Raw genomic sequence first — 18,216 nt, 5'->3', positions numbered from 1 at the left:
CTCTTTCCAAGACACTGCCTCACCCAATTTGTGTATAGCCCGCAACTCTTTCAGTGACTGAGCCTTATGGACAGCTGGCAGCTGGCCTCAGGGTATTCTGTACATTTTTCTCTGGCCCAAAGCCTGGAACTGGTACCACCAGCCTTGATTTTAGCATCATGGCCTCTCCCACATGCCTCCAGGCCCAGCACTGGCAGCAGCCAACTATAGATCACTTTGTATGTTCTACCAGGTAACCCCAGATTATCATAGGGAGCAGCTGACCTTGGCCTACACCAGAAACTTACCCAAAAGGCCCCAGAAACAATACACCTTTTAGCTTATTTGAGACCATAACAGAGTATCACCCAATTAACTCCTCTAGTAGCACACACAACGGGTGGTCCTAGCAGGCACCAGAGCCCTTTTGGGGTGAATCTGTTCCGTGGGAAGAGCCACTACAAAGCAGTTTGTACTGTGTGGTTGTGGTTAGTCCTCACAGCCAGATAACCTATCAGTCAACGCTATTCCCTGATGTGCCAAAAGCAATCAAGGTTCAACTACAGTAGGGGGGCACATTACAATTCACACAAGGGATGCTCTTGGAGCATCTGACTCAGGTGATCAGGGTGACTGCACCATTGGGCCTTCTGGGTCACTTAAATCATAAGACCATCCTGCCAAGGCTGGGAGACATAGCACATCTACCTAGTACATATCAATAGAAGCAAACACAGAGAGGGAGCCAAAATGAGGACACAAAGAAATATGCCCTAAATAAAAGAACAAGAGAAATCCCCAGAAAAATAATTATATGGAATGGAAGCAACCAAATACCAGATGCAGAGTTAAAAACAATAGTTAAAAGTCTGCTCAGAGACTTTAGGGGAAGAATGGATATTTCAGTGTAAATTCAGAGATAGTAAGCATTTAAAAGAACATAGAAACCATAAAAAAAGGACCACTCAGAAATGAAGAATATAGTAACTGAATTGAAAACTACTCTAGAAGAAATCCAGTAGATAAGATGAAGAGGAGATCGAATCAGCAATTTGGAAGACAAGATAGCAGAAAACAGCCAAATGGATCATCAAAAAGCAAAAAGAATTTTTTTAAATGAGGATAATTTAAAGGACCTCTGGAATAACACCAAGCATAACAACTTTCACATTATGGGTCCCAGAAGGATAAGAGAGAGCAAGGAATTGAGAACCTGTTTGAAAAAATAATGACTGAACATTTCCCTAACCTGGCAAAAGGAATGTACATATTCAATAATCCCATTAATTGCTACAAGGGAGCTTTCATATGACTGTCAGCTTTATTCTCAACAGAAACTTCACAGTCCAGAATGGTTGGCATGAAATATTTAAAGTGAAGAAATGTAAGGACCTACATTCAAGACTACGCTACCTAGCAAGGCTATCATTAAAACTTAAAGGAGAGATAAAGAACCTTCCAGACAAGAAAAAGCTTAAAGGAGTTAGTTACCACCAAACCAGTATTACAAGAAATGTTAAAGGGACTTCTTGTAGAATAAGAACAAGAAGCAAAAGGAGGGGAGGGAAGGAGGAAGAGGAGTCAGAAATACAAATAATAAAATGGCAATAACTACATACCTTTTAGTAATCATTTTAAATGTAAGTAGATTAAATGTTCCAATCAAAAGATATAAAGTAGCTGAATAGAAAACACCCCTCATACATTAGAGACCAATTTCAGATTGATAGACACAGACTGAAAGTAAAAGGATGGAAAAGGATTATTTCATGCAAATGGAAACAAAAAAATATCTGGGGTAGCATAACACATAAACTTTTATGAAACAACATAGGAGCACCTAACTATAAAGCAAAAATGGATGGACATAAAGGGAGAGGTTGACAGTAATACAGTCATAGTAGGGGACTTAGCACCCCAATGACATTATCTAGACTGAAAATCAATAAGGAAACAACAGCCTTCAAAAACACATTGGAATACATGCTTAAAGCATTTCACCCCAAAAGCAACAGAATATACATTGTTTTTAAGTGTACATGGAACATTCTTTCACATTAGACCACATAGTAGTCCAAAAAAAAAGCCCAATAAATTTAAGAAGATTGAAATCATATCAAGCATTATGTGGTAGGTTTTTTACCACAATGCCATGAAACTAGTATCAATTACAAGAAAAAAAAACAAAACAAAAATAAATACGTAGAGACATACTCATGGTCATTCGATATATGAAATGATGTTCAGTGTTACTAATTATTAGAGAACTGCAAATTAACACACAATGAGATATCACACCTATCAGAATAAATAAACAGTTAAGTGTTGTCAAGGATGTGGAGAAAAGGGAGCCCTCGTCCACTGTTGGTGGGATTGCAAATTGGTGCAGCCACTATAGAAAACATGGAGATTCCTTAGTAACTAAAAATAGAAATACCTATGACCCAGCAAATCCACTTCTGGGGTATCAAGCCAAAGAAGTCCAAAACATAATTTGAAATGATATATGCATCCCTATATTTATTGCAGCATTATTTACAATAGCCAATATATGGAAGCAACCTAAATGCCTGTCAATAAATGACTGGATAAAGAAGATGTGGTAAATATATACAATGTAATAATACTTGGCTATAAAAAATAATGAAATCTTACCATTTGAGACAACACGGATGGACCTAGAATTTATTATGCTAAGTGAAATAAGTCAGACAAATACATGATTTCATTTTTTGTGGAATCTAAAAAAAATGAACAAGCAAACCAGAAACTGGCTGATAGATATGGAGAACATACTGATTATTGCTAGATGGGTGGGGCTTTGGGAAATCTGCTGAAAAAGGTGAACAGATTAAGAAGTGTAAATTGACAATTATAAAATAGCCCTTGGAATATAATGTCAATAAGAAACAATAGTTAATAATATTGTAATAATTATGTATGATGCCAGGTTGCTACTACTAGGCCAATGTTTCCCAAACTTTTGACATAGGCATACCCCTTCTATAATTTTCGTAATGCTGAGTACCCCTCGTATTCATGAGAACGTAGAATTAGGCACAGCTAAGCACAGTGCAGTGCATATCCCCACCAAACTCCGGTGCAACGCGTACCCCCACCAAACTTCCTGTACCCCTGGGGGTACGCGTACCACACTTTGGAAAACACTGTACTAGGCTTATCAGGTTATCACTTCGTATGTTCTAGAAATGTCTATGAAATCATTATGTTTTAAACGAGAAAAAGAATATAATCAAATTGCCTAGAAATAAAAGACAAAAAGAAATACTTAAATATATACCAGGTGTACTGGTTAAATAATGAGACTTTTTTCAATAGATGGAGCTACACATATGTTGAGATATATATATATATATATATGATTTGATAGTTATGCTCTTTTGTTGTATTGACAGCAAGCTTTAAAACTTCATTATGTCAAATTTTCTGAAGGTGTTAACATGCCTACTTTGTATCCCATTTCTTATGGACTAGAAAGGCATCTTTTGATTATAAAAATATGCATAAAATAAAAATAGTTTCTGATTAAAGACTCAACTTCTCTTTCAGCAAATTGCATTAGCTGTAGTACATACATTGTCTTTGACATATCTTTTAACTGTTCAGGCCTACTTCCTTGGTTGGGTGGCTGGGAATGAAGTCTCAAAGCCAGCTTCTCAGTTCTTACATGTATTCTATATTGGTGATACCTCCACACAGTAGCTTTTTGATGGGCACAGTATTATTGTTAATACTCTTTGTTTTATCCTTAGTATTTGGTTATAAAATTTCATCTGTCTATTAATAATTTAAGAATACAATCAAACCATGTATTTCAAACCTATTATTTACTGATCTATGTCAATGGGAAGTAAAATAGTAACTAGATAGATCCATTTTTAATTTAATTCACCACCTCTAATTATTTTACCTAGTAAATGTTATATGCCACTTAATGATTGTTTTGTGACCGATAATTATGAGTTAGTCTAGTTTATATATTTACTGATAAGTTGTCATATTCTAATATAACATGAGTAATCAAGTTTAATCACACAGATAACAGATATATAACCAGTGCACCTGGTTTTCTACACTCAGTCCCCATGATAAGTGGATAGTTGACATTCTATTGTATTTTATCAGTACATGACAATGATGCCCATTTTCTTATGCTTTAAGCAGTCAAGTAGAACTAGATATCTTTGTTTTTTAGTTCATTTTACTTCTTTACTCCAGGTTAAGAACTGGTGTTCTTAAGTGCTAAAAATATAGTTTGAGAAGGTACCTCATTTTGCAATCCATTAAGCCCAACTAGTCATGTGTTAGGTTAGAAGTCAGTAAAATTCCCACCTCCAGGCTTTTTGGCATTTATAGCAAATGAGAATGAGATGTTGGGTGGTGGTGCCAATAGCCATTGAAAACTTGTGTTATAATGAAGCAGCTCTGCACACCACTCTTCCTTTTCTTTTCCTTAACCAGATTTCTTCCTTGCTACCACCTCCATTGGAAGAAATGAATGGAAATAGAAACATAGTATCAAACCCACTGAGGAGATGTACAGTTCTAATCTAAGGAACTAGTACAAATCACTTTTAATGAAAATGTTATATATCCTTCAGAAATTAGCTCATGTACACATTAGTATTAAAAATAGTTAACCATATTTAGTTACAAATCAATTGTGCCACTAATTAAAAAAACAACAACATGGAAACAATATTGCACAACTAATGTAACCTTTATTTAGTATTAATGAGTCTCTAAGGAAATTAAGGAGGTAATGATTAATTTTATATGCAGTGTGTAATACTGAAGGCTTTGGTATGTTTAATGTTTAGGATTTATAATTGGGTGTTTTATCTTTTAAAAATCCCATCTCTTAATCAAAACTCCAACTCCCAACAACCCCAAATTACTTCCAGCAAATCCAGAAACCTTAAAAATATTTGATTTTTCATAAATCAGCCATATTGATTTTAATCCTTTATAGAAACAGTATATTTCTTTTATCTTTTAAAAGTATGTTAATCTAATAAAGGCTCTACTATTTTGATTTGTATAAAAATTATTTGAAAAGATTCTCTAGATTTTATAGAGATTATTATGATAGTTTCTTAAAAGTAATGAGATTTTTTTGTTTCAAGATTCTGACAATGGAGATATTAATTATGATTATGTTCATGAGTTGTCATTGGAAATGAAGCGTCAGAAGATACAGAGGGAATTAATGAAGCTGGAACAAGAAAACATGGAAAAGAGAGAAGAAATTATTATTAAAAAGGAGGTATGCTATTTATTGAAATATGTTAGTCGATAAGCATCAACATGAATATTGACCAGAGAACTCATTAGCTTCTGGGCACATCTTAAATTGTATTGGGCTATTGATACACATATTGGTCAACTTGCTCTATATCAGTCATTTCATATGTGTTAATAATTTAATCTTCACATTACGCTATTAGTTAAATAGATAATAAACAGGTGAACAAAACTGAAGTTCTGTTGCCCAGAGTTACCAGCTAATGTAAAATGGGATTTGAATATATATATATGTCTGTTGTTTAGGCCCATGCTATTTCCAGAATAATTGTTTCATTACTAAAAGAGTAGAGAGAGAATTTATTTGAATATAATTTGTGATTTTTTTAGGAGATTTTGAAATTTCATAATTTCATTTTGTTTTGTTGGTATTAGTATTATTTAAGGGAGTTAATTAGCATTTGTTTAAAGGCATAGGTTCATAAGTCTGACTACTATCAATATATGGCTATCATATAACACTTAATATTTCATTTTAATTTTCGTATGGTTTAAAAACCAGTGCTTTGATTCCTGATTATTATAACCATGATTGGAGGAGTTTCTGAATTGACTTACCAAATTTTTTGACAGGTTTCACCAGAAATGGTTAGATCAAAGTTATCTCCATCACATTCTCTAAGAAAGTCTAGCAAATCTCCAAAGCGAAAATCAAGCCCTAAGTCATCATCTTCAACTAGCAAGAAGGACAGGAAGACAACTACAGTATCCTCTCCCATGTTGGACCAGCAAAGGTTAGTAAGGTAATAAATAGTGCTGGGAAGAAATAGCTTTTTCTGACATTATACTCTTAAGGAATTAGTAGATTACAGAAGGGTACTTTTAATACATTCAGTATTTAATGTAATAAATAAAGATACAGAACAATAAAATATCTGTCACATCTACATATACTTCAGAACTTCCTATTTTTTAAGAAATGAAACATAATATTTCCTATTTTTTCCCTCTTGAATTTTGTTTTATACTTGTGCATGTCTTTGTACTTTCATAGTATGTATTATTTTGCAATATATAGTATTTTCATCAATTTAACCTTAATACAGATACATTATAACTTTTTCACTTAACATTTTTCACATTTATATGTATTGATATATGTAGCTTTAGTTTTTTTGTATCTATACATATTAATCTAGTTGAATATTTAAGTTGTTTCTAGTTTTTAGCTGTTAGAAATGATACATAATGAACTTATTTTTTGTCATGTGTACATGATCAAGAGATTAAATTCTTTACAGTATATATGTAGCAATAATAATATATTATTTAGTTTTATTGTAGTAGCCATTTGAAGAAATAAAAGCAGAAATGATTAAATATTGTTACATTGTAAGACTGTGATGTCTAACTCAATTTTTATCTTTCTGCTAAGTTTTTCCATTTTTCTTTACTGAACATAATTTGTATTCCCTTTGTGTGTATCAAATTTTAATTATATCCCCCTCGTAATATTAATTATTGTTTATATTATAATTTAGCTGTGGCATACATGTTTTACAACCTCTATTAAATTTAAGCTCCTTGAAGATTGGGATTTTTTTAATATATTTTTTTATTGATTTTGGAGAGACGGGGAGGGAGAAGGAGAAACATCGATGTGAAAGAGAAATATTGATTGGCTGCCTCCTGTATGCCCCTTACTGGAGACCAAACCTGCACCCGGGGCATGTGCACTGACCTCCAGGTTCATAGGTCAATGGTCAACTACTGAGTGAAAGTGGCCAGGCTATAATAGGATCTTGATGGTTCATTGTTCTATCTTCGCAAAGTACCTAATTTGCATAGAGTTTTGCATTTTAATGAAGCATTTTGTAGAGTTGACTTGATCCTTTCCTTTGCTCTTGGAATTGAGTAAATAATGGCAAGTGATATGGAAGAGGTTAAACATAGAGTGATGTGATTTACCCCTATTTGCTTTATATCCACTTGGTTAACCAATTATTAACTTTTCCTCAATTTCATTTATTTTCCTCTCAACAAACAGCATACCAGAAATATTTTTTTTATTTTCTTATCTTTCTATTTATAAAGTCTTTGATGCAAGAAAATAGAATCTTTGAAATTTAATCTTTTCATAGAAATCATAACTATTTGGATGAGTGGTTAGTTGTATCCTGTTCTTTTTCATGTAGTCATCTCTTACTGCTCACTTATCTTGTGATAAAATTTAGCATGACTAATTACTTATTGACTTAACTGTGGTATTTCCTGTATTCTACAATATTGTTGACTTTAAGATTTACAATTAATTTAATAGTAGAAGCAGAAGGATCTGGAAAACAATACATTATAGGTACAAAGAAAACATTGCATTGTACATACCATTTTTTAGCTCTGCAGTTTACCTAGAGTGTGTCAGATCATCAGCTTTTAGTTTCATTTCTTGGTCATACTGTAAAATGTTTAAGACATTATATTAAGCAACAAATAAGGATTAGAATTTCATTTAAAATTCAGTGGAATGTTGCAACCAATGACAGTCAACTGAGGTAACAATCAGGTAAACAAACTTCTGGGTCTTAGTCTTACATGGTTATCAAATTGGGGTGGCAGAGATAATTACAAATTAAAACTGACCATTCTCCCTGAGAGCTGCCAGTTTTCTTTTACTTTCATTGTGAGATATAGTCTGATAGTAAACTTTATGTAGATATGTGAGATATAGTGTGGCTTAGAACCAGCAAATGTATTATCTGTTTTGGCCATCTACATCAAGCATGTCAAACTCACAGCCCAAGGGCCACATGTGACTCACAACGAATATTTTTGCAGCCTAGCCAATATAATGGTATGTAAGAAACTTTTTAATTAAAATTTCATAACTTAATTTTTATAATATGCTATTGTACATATCCTATCTAATAAAGAAGGAATATGCTAATTGACAGTCATGCCCTCACAAAGATGGAGGCACCCACAGCAAATAAGGAGGGAATATGTAATTGACTGCCATGCCCTTAAAGATGGCTGCATCCACAGCCACAAGATAATGGTGCCCAGGCTCCTCATCCCCCAGCCAGCTCAAGGCACTGGCAAGCCTCAGATGGCGGCTGCTGAGGTGCCCAGGGCTGGCCCAAGGTGCAGACAAACCTTGGGTGGAAGCTGCTCAAGGCTCAGGTAACCAAGGCTGGCCAAGGCTTGTGTTGCTGGCAGTGGCAGCAGCAGAGGTGTGATGGGGTCATTACCTTCCCCTGCTTGCCAGGTCACCTCCCGCTCCTGAGAGCTCCCGGACTATGAGAGGGGGCAGGCCGGGCTGAGGGACCCCCCTCCAGTGCATGAGTTTTCATGCACCAGGCCTCTAGTGATTAATAACGAATTACAACATTGCTAATGACTAATTATTACCATCATGTTGCATTCATTTCCCTTAAGCGCCTTACACTCAGGCGCACCATTTCCACTAATTCAGGCACACCATTTCTCTTCACTAATTCTAGCAGCAAATATTTTAGCAGCTGATTGCCACATCATTAGTCTTGGACTGACATTTGGTGTGCACAATAGAAAATATTTTGTTTTTGGAAACCAAAAATATAGGTTTATTTGCGTTATACGTATTTATTTGTGCAGTTATTCAGTGTCTGGTAAACTAATGTTCAAGGACATACCTCCCCTCCCCACCCCCTCCCTTGTGCAGAAATTTTATGCATCTGGCCTCTAGTCTATGATAATAAGAAATAGGGATAAAGGAATAAGAGAACTAAATTTTCTGAATGGTCACCATAACTCAATTGCTTTTATAGTGTTATATTTTTTTTTTTAAACTTTATCACCATTTTGAGGAAGTTACTATACATTATCCTTTTATAGCTACAGAATCTTTGTGTTAGAGAACTCAAGGTCACAGGGAGTAAGTTCTGAGATTCAGGCTCAAGGCGTCATTTATAAAATCAATAGATAGTAAAATGAGTGGCTAGTGAAAACTTGCCAAATGTATGCAATGAAAAGGCTAATTAACAACTCAGTACCAGACTAAATACTCATTGATACAGAAAATGGGAAAAATTGAAATATAATTTTAGTACAGTTTGAGAGGATACTGTATTGACATGATAAGAGCATTTGATGAAAATATGAGCAATCTGTGAAGAAATATATTTTGGAAGAAGAAACAATTTTTAAACTGAAAATTGTGCAATCATGAGATTGCCAAATTTAGAATTAGGAGAATGAGTCTTGCTTAAAGGCAAAATTACCAAATTTAGGACATATTTAGATAATTGGAAAGCAGAGGATTATAGAAAATAACAGAGGATTATAGAAAAGCAGAGGATTGTAGGAAATAACAAAAAATTAAGAAATGGAAGAGACTTCCAGGATATTCATTAAATTATAATAAAAAAACAGAAATACTTAGTCATATAGCAAACTGATTAAATAAAGTAGAAGAGATTGATTTAAAGACTTGAGGTTTCAAATGGAAATAGCTCACTGAGTACTGAAAAAAGATTTTAAAAAAGAAAATTATTTATCTTGAGAGTTTCAAAAAATATTTTTGTTTTAGAGAGAGACATCAATGGCAGAAAGATACATAGATTGTTTGTCTCCCAAATACTCCTCAACCAGGGATTGAACCCACAATATTGGTATGTGCCCTGATCTGGAATCATACCCACCTTAAGGCATATGGGATGTTACTCCAACCAGCTTAGCCACACCAGCCAGGGAATTTTGGGGAAATGTTTAATGTCTAAGGAATAATATATACATCCCAGCAGAAAAAAACAAGTAACTTTCATAGGAAAAAAAAAACACTCTCTTTGGACTTTTTAGAAGATAGTGTGAAAGTACTTAATAGAATTCTGAGGGAAAAGAATAGTGATATCAAAATGCTGCATTCGGTCAAATTGTTGTTCAAGTATAACATAAAGACAGATAATTTGGGGCCATGATCAGCAAACTGTGGCTCTCAAGCCACATGTAGCTCTTTGGCCTGTTGAGTGTGGCTCTTCCACAAAATACCACAGCCTGGGCAAGTCTATTTTGAAGAAGTGGTGATAAAAGAAGTTTAAATTTAAAAAATTTGGCTCTCAAAAGAAATTTCAATCATTGTACTGTTTATATTTGGCTCTGTTGACTAATGAATTTGCCGACCACTGATTTGGGGTATATAAAGGCTCAAAGTTATACCATTTAGATAAAATTACTTAAAGTGACAAATGAAAGATCATAAGCTATTAATTCTAGGTAGGTTAAATATGAAAGACAAAATTTCAGAATTTTAGAGGACTGTCTTTATAATTTAAATGTTGTAAAAAAGATTTTTTTTTTAAATAAGACTCAAAGATTTAAATGTTTACTAACAATGCTTAAGATTTCATTTATAGTTAATATAATTGTGTGTTCTTTGTAATGATAAAAGTATAGAAGCCATTTAAAAACTATTAATATGGCCCTAACTGGTTTGGCTCAGTGGATAGAGCATAGGCCTACAGACTCAAGGGTCCCAGGTTCGATTCCGGTCAAAGGCATGTACCTTGGTTTCAGGCACATCCCCAATGGGCGGTGTGCAGTAGGCAGCTGATTGATGTTTCTCTCTAATCAGTGTTTCTGGCTCCCTCTTCTTCTCCCTTCCTCTCTGTAAAAAAATCAATAATTTTTTTTTAAACTATCAATGTTTAATTTTAAAAAAAAAAAAGTTATAGAATATATGTATACAAGGAAATTCCGTACAATCTATAATAATAATCTAAATCTACATTTTGTTATAGACAGATACCCATATTATATTTAGTACAAAAACCTTTTTGTACTAAATATACGAATTTAGTACAAAAAGTAGGATTGTGTGTGGCAGGGGAGAGAAAGAGACATGGAAATAGTGTGAACGTATATCCAAGGTTTTAACAATGGTTATCCTTGGGTGATGGAACTATAGGTGATTTTTACTTTCTTCATCTACTTTTCTATATAAACTTTAAAAAAATCACCTCCCGTTCATGCAATTCTTTTATTATTTCATTTCCTGAATCTTTTCCTACTCCACCTCTGTCTTAGACACCTACCCTGTAAATTATGTAATAAGTATTAATGATATAAATAACAAATTATTTCTTTGCTCATTTCTGTTTTTTTCCTAGATATTACTAGTATAAAAAATATTCAAAGGCAAGTTTTAAGGAATGCCACCATTTTTAAAATGTTGTTTGTTAAAATGAGAAAAATATCCATTAGACCTTCTAAAAGTATTTGGATCTCTAATGATAACTTTGTGTTATCTTCAGGAATTCAAAAAGCAACCAAAGTAAAAAGAAAGGACCTCGAACTCCTAGTCCACCTCCTCCTTTACAGGAAGATATTGCTCTGGGAAAAAAATATAAAGAAAAGTATAAAGTAAAAGATAGGATAGAAGAAAAACCTAGAGATGGAAAGGACAGAGGACGGGATTTTGAAAGACAACGAGAAAAAAGAGACAAGCCCAGGTAAGGAAGATTCTGACTTGTTGACAATCTTACTTTTTGTAGAATCTAAAATACTCAGGAGCTCTTAGGCATTACTGTAATGGATTTTTTAGTGGTAGTAAACTGTTTATGCATACTTAATCATACCCATATTGAGTTATGGATAATTCAGTAAATATTAACATTTTTTATTGTGATTAAAAAACAAAATTTCCTATCTTCATTTTTAAGTGTACAGTTCCGTAGTGTTAACTATATTCACATTGTCATGAAACACATCTCCTGAACTTTTCCTTGAAAACCTAAAACTCTAGACTCATTAAAAAATTTCCTTCCCCTCTCCCTTTGCTCCCAACTTCTCAGTCCCTAGTAACCACTATTCTACTTTCTATTTCTATATCTATCCACATTAGATACTTCATATAAATGGAATAACTTGTCTTTTTGTGATTAGCTTAGCATAATGTCTTAGGAGTTCATCCATGTTGAAGTGTGTGCCAGGATTGCCTTCCTTTTTTAAGCTGAGTGATATTTTATTGTCTGTATATACCACATTTGTTTATCCATTCATCTCTCAGTGGACATATGGATTGCTTCTGTCTCCTGGCTATTGTGAATAGTGCTATTATAAGTATGGGTTTAGTATGTTGATCTTTTGGTTCACAAGATTTATGGAAGTTTTACAGATTGGATAGGGATGTTTTATCCTTGTTAATATTTTAAATTCATTTTGAAATTCTTTCATGAAACTCATATTTCCTCAAGAAAATATATAACTCTAGACCTCTTAGTCTCTTTTCTTTTTGAATTACAATGTAATAGAAAATACACAAACCTTGAATTTGCACAAACAGGACTTATATCTTGGCTCTGCAAGTTACTTGATGTAAAGTATTTGTTTTCTCTGTTTATTTCACTGAAAATATGCATGATACTACCTCATAGATAGAGGTGAGGATTAAATGAGGTAAAGCTTAAAAATATAAGCAAAGTGCTCAATAAATATACTCTTTATCTTTCTACTTCGGTAATAATTTACCACATAGTAATATTTAAATATGCCTTTCCATTTGCAGGTTTTCACTTAATCGAATGTTGCCATAAAATTATTTAGTTTTTCTAATTTTTATTCTTTTTTTCTGTTGCTGATGCAGTATTGTTAGATTTAGAATCAGCTGTTAGAAATAAGGATACGTGCCCAAACTTTGCTGCACGTTGGAATCACTTGAGTGCCTTTAAAAAGTATTGCTACCCAATTCCAGTCCCCAGGTGTTCTGATTTATTTAATATAGGTTGCTACCTCGGTATCCAGATTTTGAAAGCTCACTAGAATTCCAGTGTTCAGCAAAGGTTGGGAATCATAAATTGTGATTTATTCTCTCATTTAAAGAAGGTCAGAGGGAGGTGGGTCTGAGACTCATAGACTATTCCTCAATGTCATGACACTAGATTCCTTGTGCATGCTCACTTTTCAAGCAAAGAGTTAGATATCTCACGGTTAAATTTGACTGCTAATGCTGTAGCCTTTACTTCCATATTCCAGGCAATAGGAAAAATTAAAGGAAGAAAGCCTTAATCTTCCAAGAAGTCTCACACACAATTTCCCCTTACATACTGTTGACCAGAATTTAGTCACATGGCTACATTTAGCTATGAAGGCATCTTGAAAATGTAATCCTTTAGCTGCACATATATCTTAAGCAAGTAAAATTGGGGTCACTAACAGCAAGGAGAGAATAAGTGTTGGGATAGGACAGTGATTGGCAAACTCATTAGTTAACAAAGCCAAATATTCAACAGTACAACGATTGAAATTTCTTTTGAGAGCCAAATTTTTTAAACTTCTAATGCCATTCAAAATAGGCTGGCCCAGGCCATGGTATTTTGTGGAAGAGCCACACTCAAGGGGCCAAAGAGTCCCATGTGTCTCGAGACCGCAGTTTGCCAACCTCGGAGATAGGACATTGTAGTCTCTACTACACCTGTGAGATGCCATTTCTCCTCATGTTATTAAGTAATAAGATCAGAGTAAAACCAGTATTGTCTGGCCCTTTATATGGGAAAATCTGTGAAATGGTATTTGTAATAATACTAAGAATAAATTATCTACCTAATAAGCAGTTATTATAACTTTGTAAGTTTGTCAAAACCCAGTAATTTCCCAAAAATATATTTCGGTGGTAAGCTTAGTCCTTTCTTTGTCTTCATAAGAGATCTTATCTAACTTATTTAGGTAGATGAAATTTTTTCTTCCCTCTCCCCTGTGGTGACTTAGAAGAACCAGAATGATTATCTCAGCTGTGGCTAGGATCTGGCAACATTGTGTTTTACTGGAGCAACAAGAAAGTGGTTAACTGGCACATTCACAATTCCTGAACATAATTTTCTAAAATATACATTGTATTTTATTCAATCCAATAGCTATGTTTTGAAAATGATATATAAATCAGATATAAATTATGTTAAATGTTCTAGACTTACAGTTTAAGAAGTTTTGATTCTTCTCTGATGGTTCTTGGTGTTCTTATTTGACCCAGAAATTTCTGAGAGGTGGTTCTTAGCATATGTCCCTACATATTTCATCATTGAAACAATAACACATTTTGTATTAGGAGAAATTGAGGTTGATTATTCATTTTCCAGTTTTTCTTTCTGGCTGTCCAATAATTACCTGTTAAAATTAATTTATATGTTATTATATCTAGATGTGTTTTCAAATAAAAATACAGCAGATTCTCAACATCATTTTGTTATAATATCGATGAGGTGCCATAGGAACTTAACTCTTGTTTATATCATTTAGTCTGTGGTAAAATTTGTCATGTTTTACATTATTTTACTTAAAGTTATAGAACCCATCAATGTTAAGTGAGGACTTACTATATGCTAATTTATATATTTGTTCAATAGTAATCGAATTCCTAAAATATGTTATAGGTTCTGTTCTAAAAGCTGGTGATGCAGCAGTGAAATGTTGTCAGAAGCTGTGGGGTGGAAGTAATAAGAGTAATGATGTGTGTGTAAATTATCTCTTTGAATATGGATTTTTCCCCTTCCTTCCAAGTAAGACTTCTTAGGCCTATTTACCTAATATTTGGGAGGTTTGGGGGAAGAGGTTTGTTTCAGTGGTTTCCTATTGAATTACTAGAAAAGTATGCATTCACATGGGACAAATGATGCAAGAAAACCACGTGACCCATTAAGTCCCTGTCTTCTGTGTCTCAGTTCTACATCCTTTTAAATCAGGGGCTGATAACCTGAGATCCATTGGTGGATTTTAGCAGTCTGAAAATTTCTTGATACTTGGGTAAAAATTTGCCCCTGTGTTTTGGTGAGGCAGAGTACCCATAAGTTTCCAAGCAAAATTTATTTCCTTGGATTTCCCCCTCCAAAATTTTTTTAAGAATTCTTAAACTTTCCTTAGGCCTCTGTCACTGATCTGCCATCCAGGATTTGAGTATTATTCTCAGAAATCTACATTGGCCACATTAACTTTGTTAAAAATATATTCTGGCCCTGGCTGAGGTTCCTCAGTAGTAGTGGTTAGAACATGTACCAGGGATTGAAGAGTTGCAGATTCGATTCTATTCAAGGACATGTACCTCCATTGGAGGCTCCATCCCTGGCCCCAGTTGGGCCCATGCTGGGGACAAACAATCAATGTGTCTCTCTCACGTTAGAAAAAATATTGAGTGGGGATTAAATAATAACAAATACAAATTTAGAAATAAAAAAAGAATATATTCTGTTCCCAGAACATTTATTAACTAGAATAACACTAAAATCTATTGTGTAGTTGCTTTTGAAGTGAATAGCTTGGAGGCCACAGTTATTAAACAAATGTTAATGTCTTTCATTTTGAACAGTAGAATTTACTCACTGAATTATTTATCTAACATTGATTAAAACCTGAATACTACTGGTTTATAAAATAAAAGACATATGGACTTACTTTGTTATTGATACTTTGCTTTTAGAAAATGTAGCAGTTTTCCCATAATTTTTAAAAATAAATTTTTCAAAACCTAATCTGAATAGAAAATAGTAAAATCTTGATTACCTGGAACTCACCTGAATCATTATTTGCAGAGATTATTATGTTCTTTGTTTGTTTTTAATTTAAATTATTTATTGTTTAAAGTATTACATACATTTCCTTTTTTTCCCATTGACCTCTCCCTGGCCACATTCACCCCCCAGCACAAGCCCTGGCCCCCCTACTGTCTGTGTCTTCGGGATATGATTATATGCATACATATAAGTCCTTTGGTTGATCTCTTACACCTCCCCCGCCCCCACCTTCCCTATGAGGTTGGACAGACTATTTGATAATTCTACTAGGTGTATATCAGTAATACGGATTTTGTAATGCAATAATTTCAAAAGAATCAAAGTAATGTCCATTGCTAGCTACACATTTCCCCCATCTTTCAAGTAATTTGTGGATACCATCCCAATAGAACTTTACTTGTTTTGAAGCAAATCATTCAGAGACCCAACTTTCCACTTCTTCATGCATTTTAAAGTGCTGCTCAGAAAGTGTGTGTGCCATTGATCGGAACAGGTGGTAATATGAAGGAGCAAGGTCTGCTGAATACAGTGGGTGGGTTAATACTGCCAAGGCAAGATCTTTTATGTGTCTTTAACTGGTTTTGAAGTGTGTGATGGTGCTTTATCATGAAGCAAAATTATTTTGCCGTATCTTCTGGCCTATTCTGGTCGATTCACGACCAAAGTGTGCTTCAAATTGACTATTTGTTGTCGATAGCAATCAGTATTAAGAGTTTCACCTGGTTTTAGAAGCTTATAATACACCACACCTTCCTGATCCCACCAAACACAGAGCACTTTCTTCTTTCCAAACCGATTTGGCCTTGCAGTCAATGTTGATGGTTGACCTGGATCAACCCATGATTTCTTGCATTTGGGATTCTCCAAATAAATCCACTTTTCATCGCCAGTCACAATTCAATGTAAAAAAGACTTTCTTTCATGCTGTTGAAGCAACATTTTATTGATAACTTCTCTGTTTTCCATTTGTCTTTCGTTCAGTTGATGTGGTACCCATTTTCCTTCCTTTAAAATCTTTCTTATTGCTTGTGAATGATTAGAAATTGTTTGCTGAGCAACGTTTGATCTTTCTGCAAGTTGTTTTTGAGTTTGACACTCATCTTCATCCAATAATGCTTGTAATTGTTGGCCTTCAAACTTTTTCGGTTGACCTGGACATTGTTGTTTGTTTTGTTTTGTTTTGTTTTGAGGTAGGCCTGTAGAGTTATAAACGTGCCTTTCAGGACTGCTTTCACTGTGTCCCATAGATTTTGGATTGTTGTGTTTTCATTGTCATTTGTTTTCAGGATGCTTTTTATTTCTTCTTTGATAACCCAATCATTATTTAATAGCCTCTAAGTGCTTGATTTTTGTTTTTCATTGTTTTTATTGTAGTTGCTTTTGAATTTTATGCTTTTGTGATTCTAAAAGATGCTTGATTTGATATCTATATTCTTGAATTTCAAGAGACTTTGCCTTTGTCACAATATGTGGTTTATCTTTGAAAATGCCCTGTGTGCACTTGAGAAAAATGTATATTCTGAAGCTTTGGAGTGAAATGTTCTAAAGATGTCAATTATTTCCATCTGATCTAGTGAGTCATTTGATAATGCTGTTTCTTTTCTCTCCCTCTCCCCCTTCCCCCCTCTTCTCCCCTTCCTCTCTTCCTCTCTTCCCCTTACCCCTGTCTCTTTCCCCTTCTCCCTCATCATTTCCATTCTGTAATTTGCTTTAGAAGAGAGATAACTTGCAGGAAAGTTCAAATTGAATACTTAGTCAGAAAAATTACTTATAAAAGGAATATTGTGTCTCAATATCCCTAACTTAACCTATTATATCTAGATAATCCTATTGTACAATAGATGTTACACTGATGGTTTAGTATACCTATAATATTTTCCTGCATTTCTGAGTATTTCTTTTTTATAGTTCCAATGTCCTTTATTATGCTGTTGAAATTCTTACTAAATTCCTTGAGCATTAGTATAACAAGTATTTTGAACTCTGCATCTAGTAGATTGCTTGTCTCCATTTTGTTTAGTTCTTTTCCTATAGTTTTGTTCTGTTCCTTCTTTTCGGACATGTTTCTTTGATTCCTCCTTTTCTCAGCATCCCTATGTTTGTTTCTATGTATAAGGTAAAGCTGTTATATCTCCTGGGCTTGGTAAAGTGACTTACTGTAGAAGGCGTCCTGTATAATCTAGTGTAGGGGTGTCGAACTCAATCAGAGAAGGGGCCAAAATCTAAAATCCAGCCTAAATCACGGGCCGAATGGTTTACTGAACAGTCATAAACTGACAATGTCATAAACTGACAGCGGAGTGCAGTGATGACAGCGTGGTGCGGGCCACATTGCAAGGCCTGGCGGGCTGGATTTGGCCCGCGGGCCTTGTGTTTGACACATGTGATCTAGTGGCTTAGCTTCCACGGTCACATGCACTAGGCACTCCAGCTTGTT

At 34.3% G+C, this 18,216-nt stretch overlaps 1 protein-coding gene across 12 annotated transcripts in view; it reads left to right on the top strand.

Moving 5' to 3' along the window:
* ZC3H13 (zinc finger CCCH-type containing 13) overlaps positions 1–18,216 on the top strand; it is a 95,230-nt gene that overhangs the window by 33,122 nt on the left and 43,892 nt on the right. For 6 of the 12 annotated variants that reach the window (XM_084879296.1, XM_084879299.1, XM_084879304.1 and 3 more), the window contains 3 exons: positions 5,127–5,266; positions 5,878–6,047; positions 11,532–11,729. The exons of 1 other annotated variant lie outside the window; for it this stretch is intronic. In XM_084879296.1, coding sequence (XP_084735422.1) covers positions 5,180–5,266; positions 5,878–6,047; positions 11,532–11,729 — 455 coding nt within the window. In that variant the 5' untranslated portion in view covers positions 5,127–5,179. The remainder of the gene's footprint in view (positions 1–5,126; positions 5,267–5,877; positions 6,048–11,531; positions 11,730–18,216) is intronic. 5 more of the 12 variants (XM_084879297.1, XM_084879302.1, XM_084879301.1 and 2 more) reach the window with 1 other exon arrangement.

Source organism: Pipistrellus hanaki (genome assembly GCF_964339955.1).
Source record: "Pipistrellus hanaki genome assembly, chromosome: 3".
NCBI lineage: Eukaryota > Metazoa > Chordata > Mammalia > Chiroptera > Vespertilionidae > Pipistrellus > Pipistrellus hanaki.
Note: the sequence above shows the minus strand (reverse complement) of the source record. Positions and strands in the feature narration are given on the sequence as shown.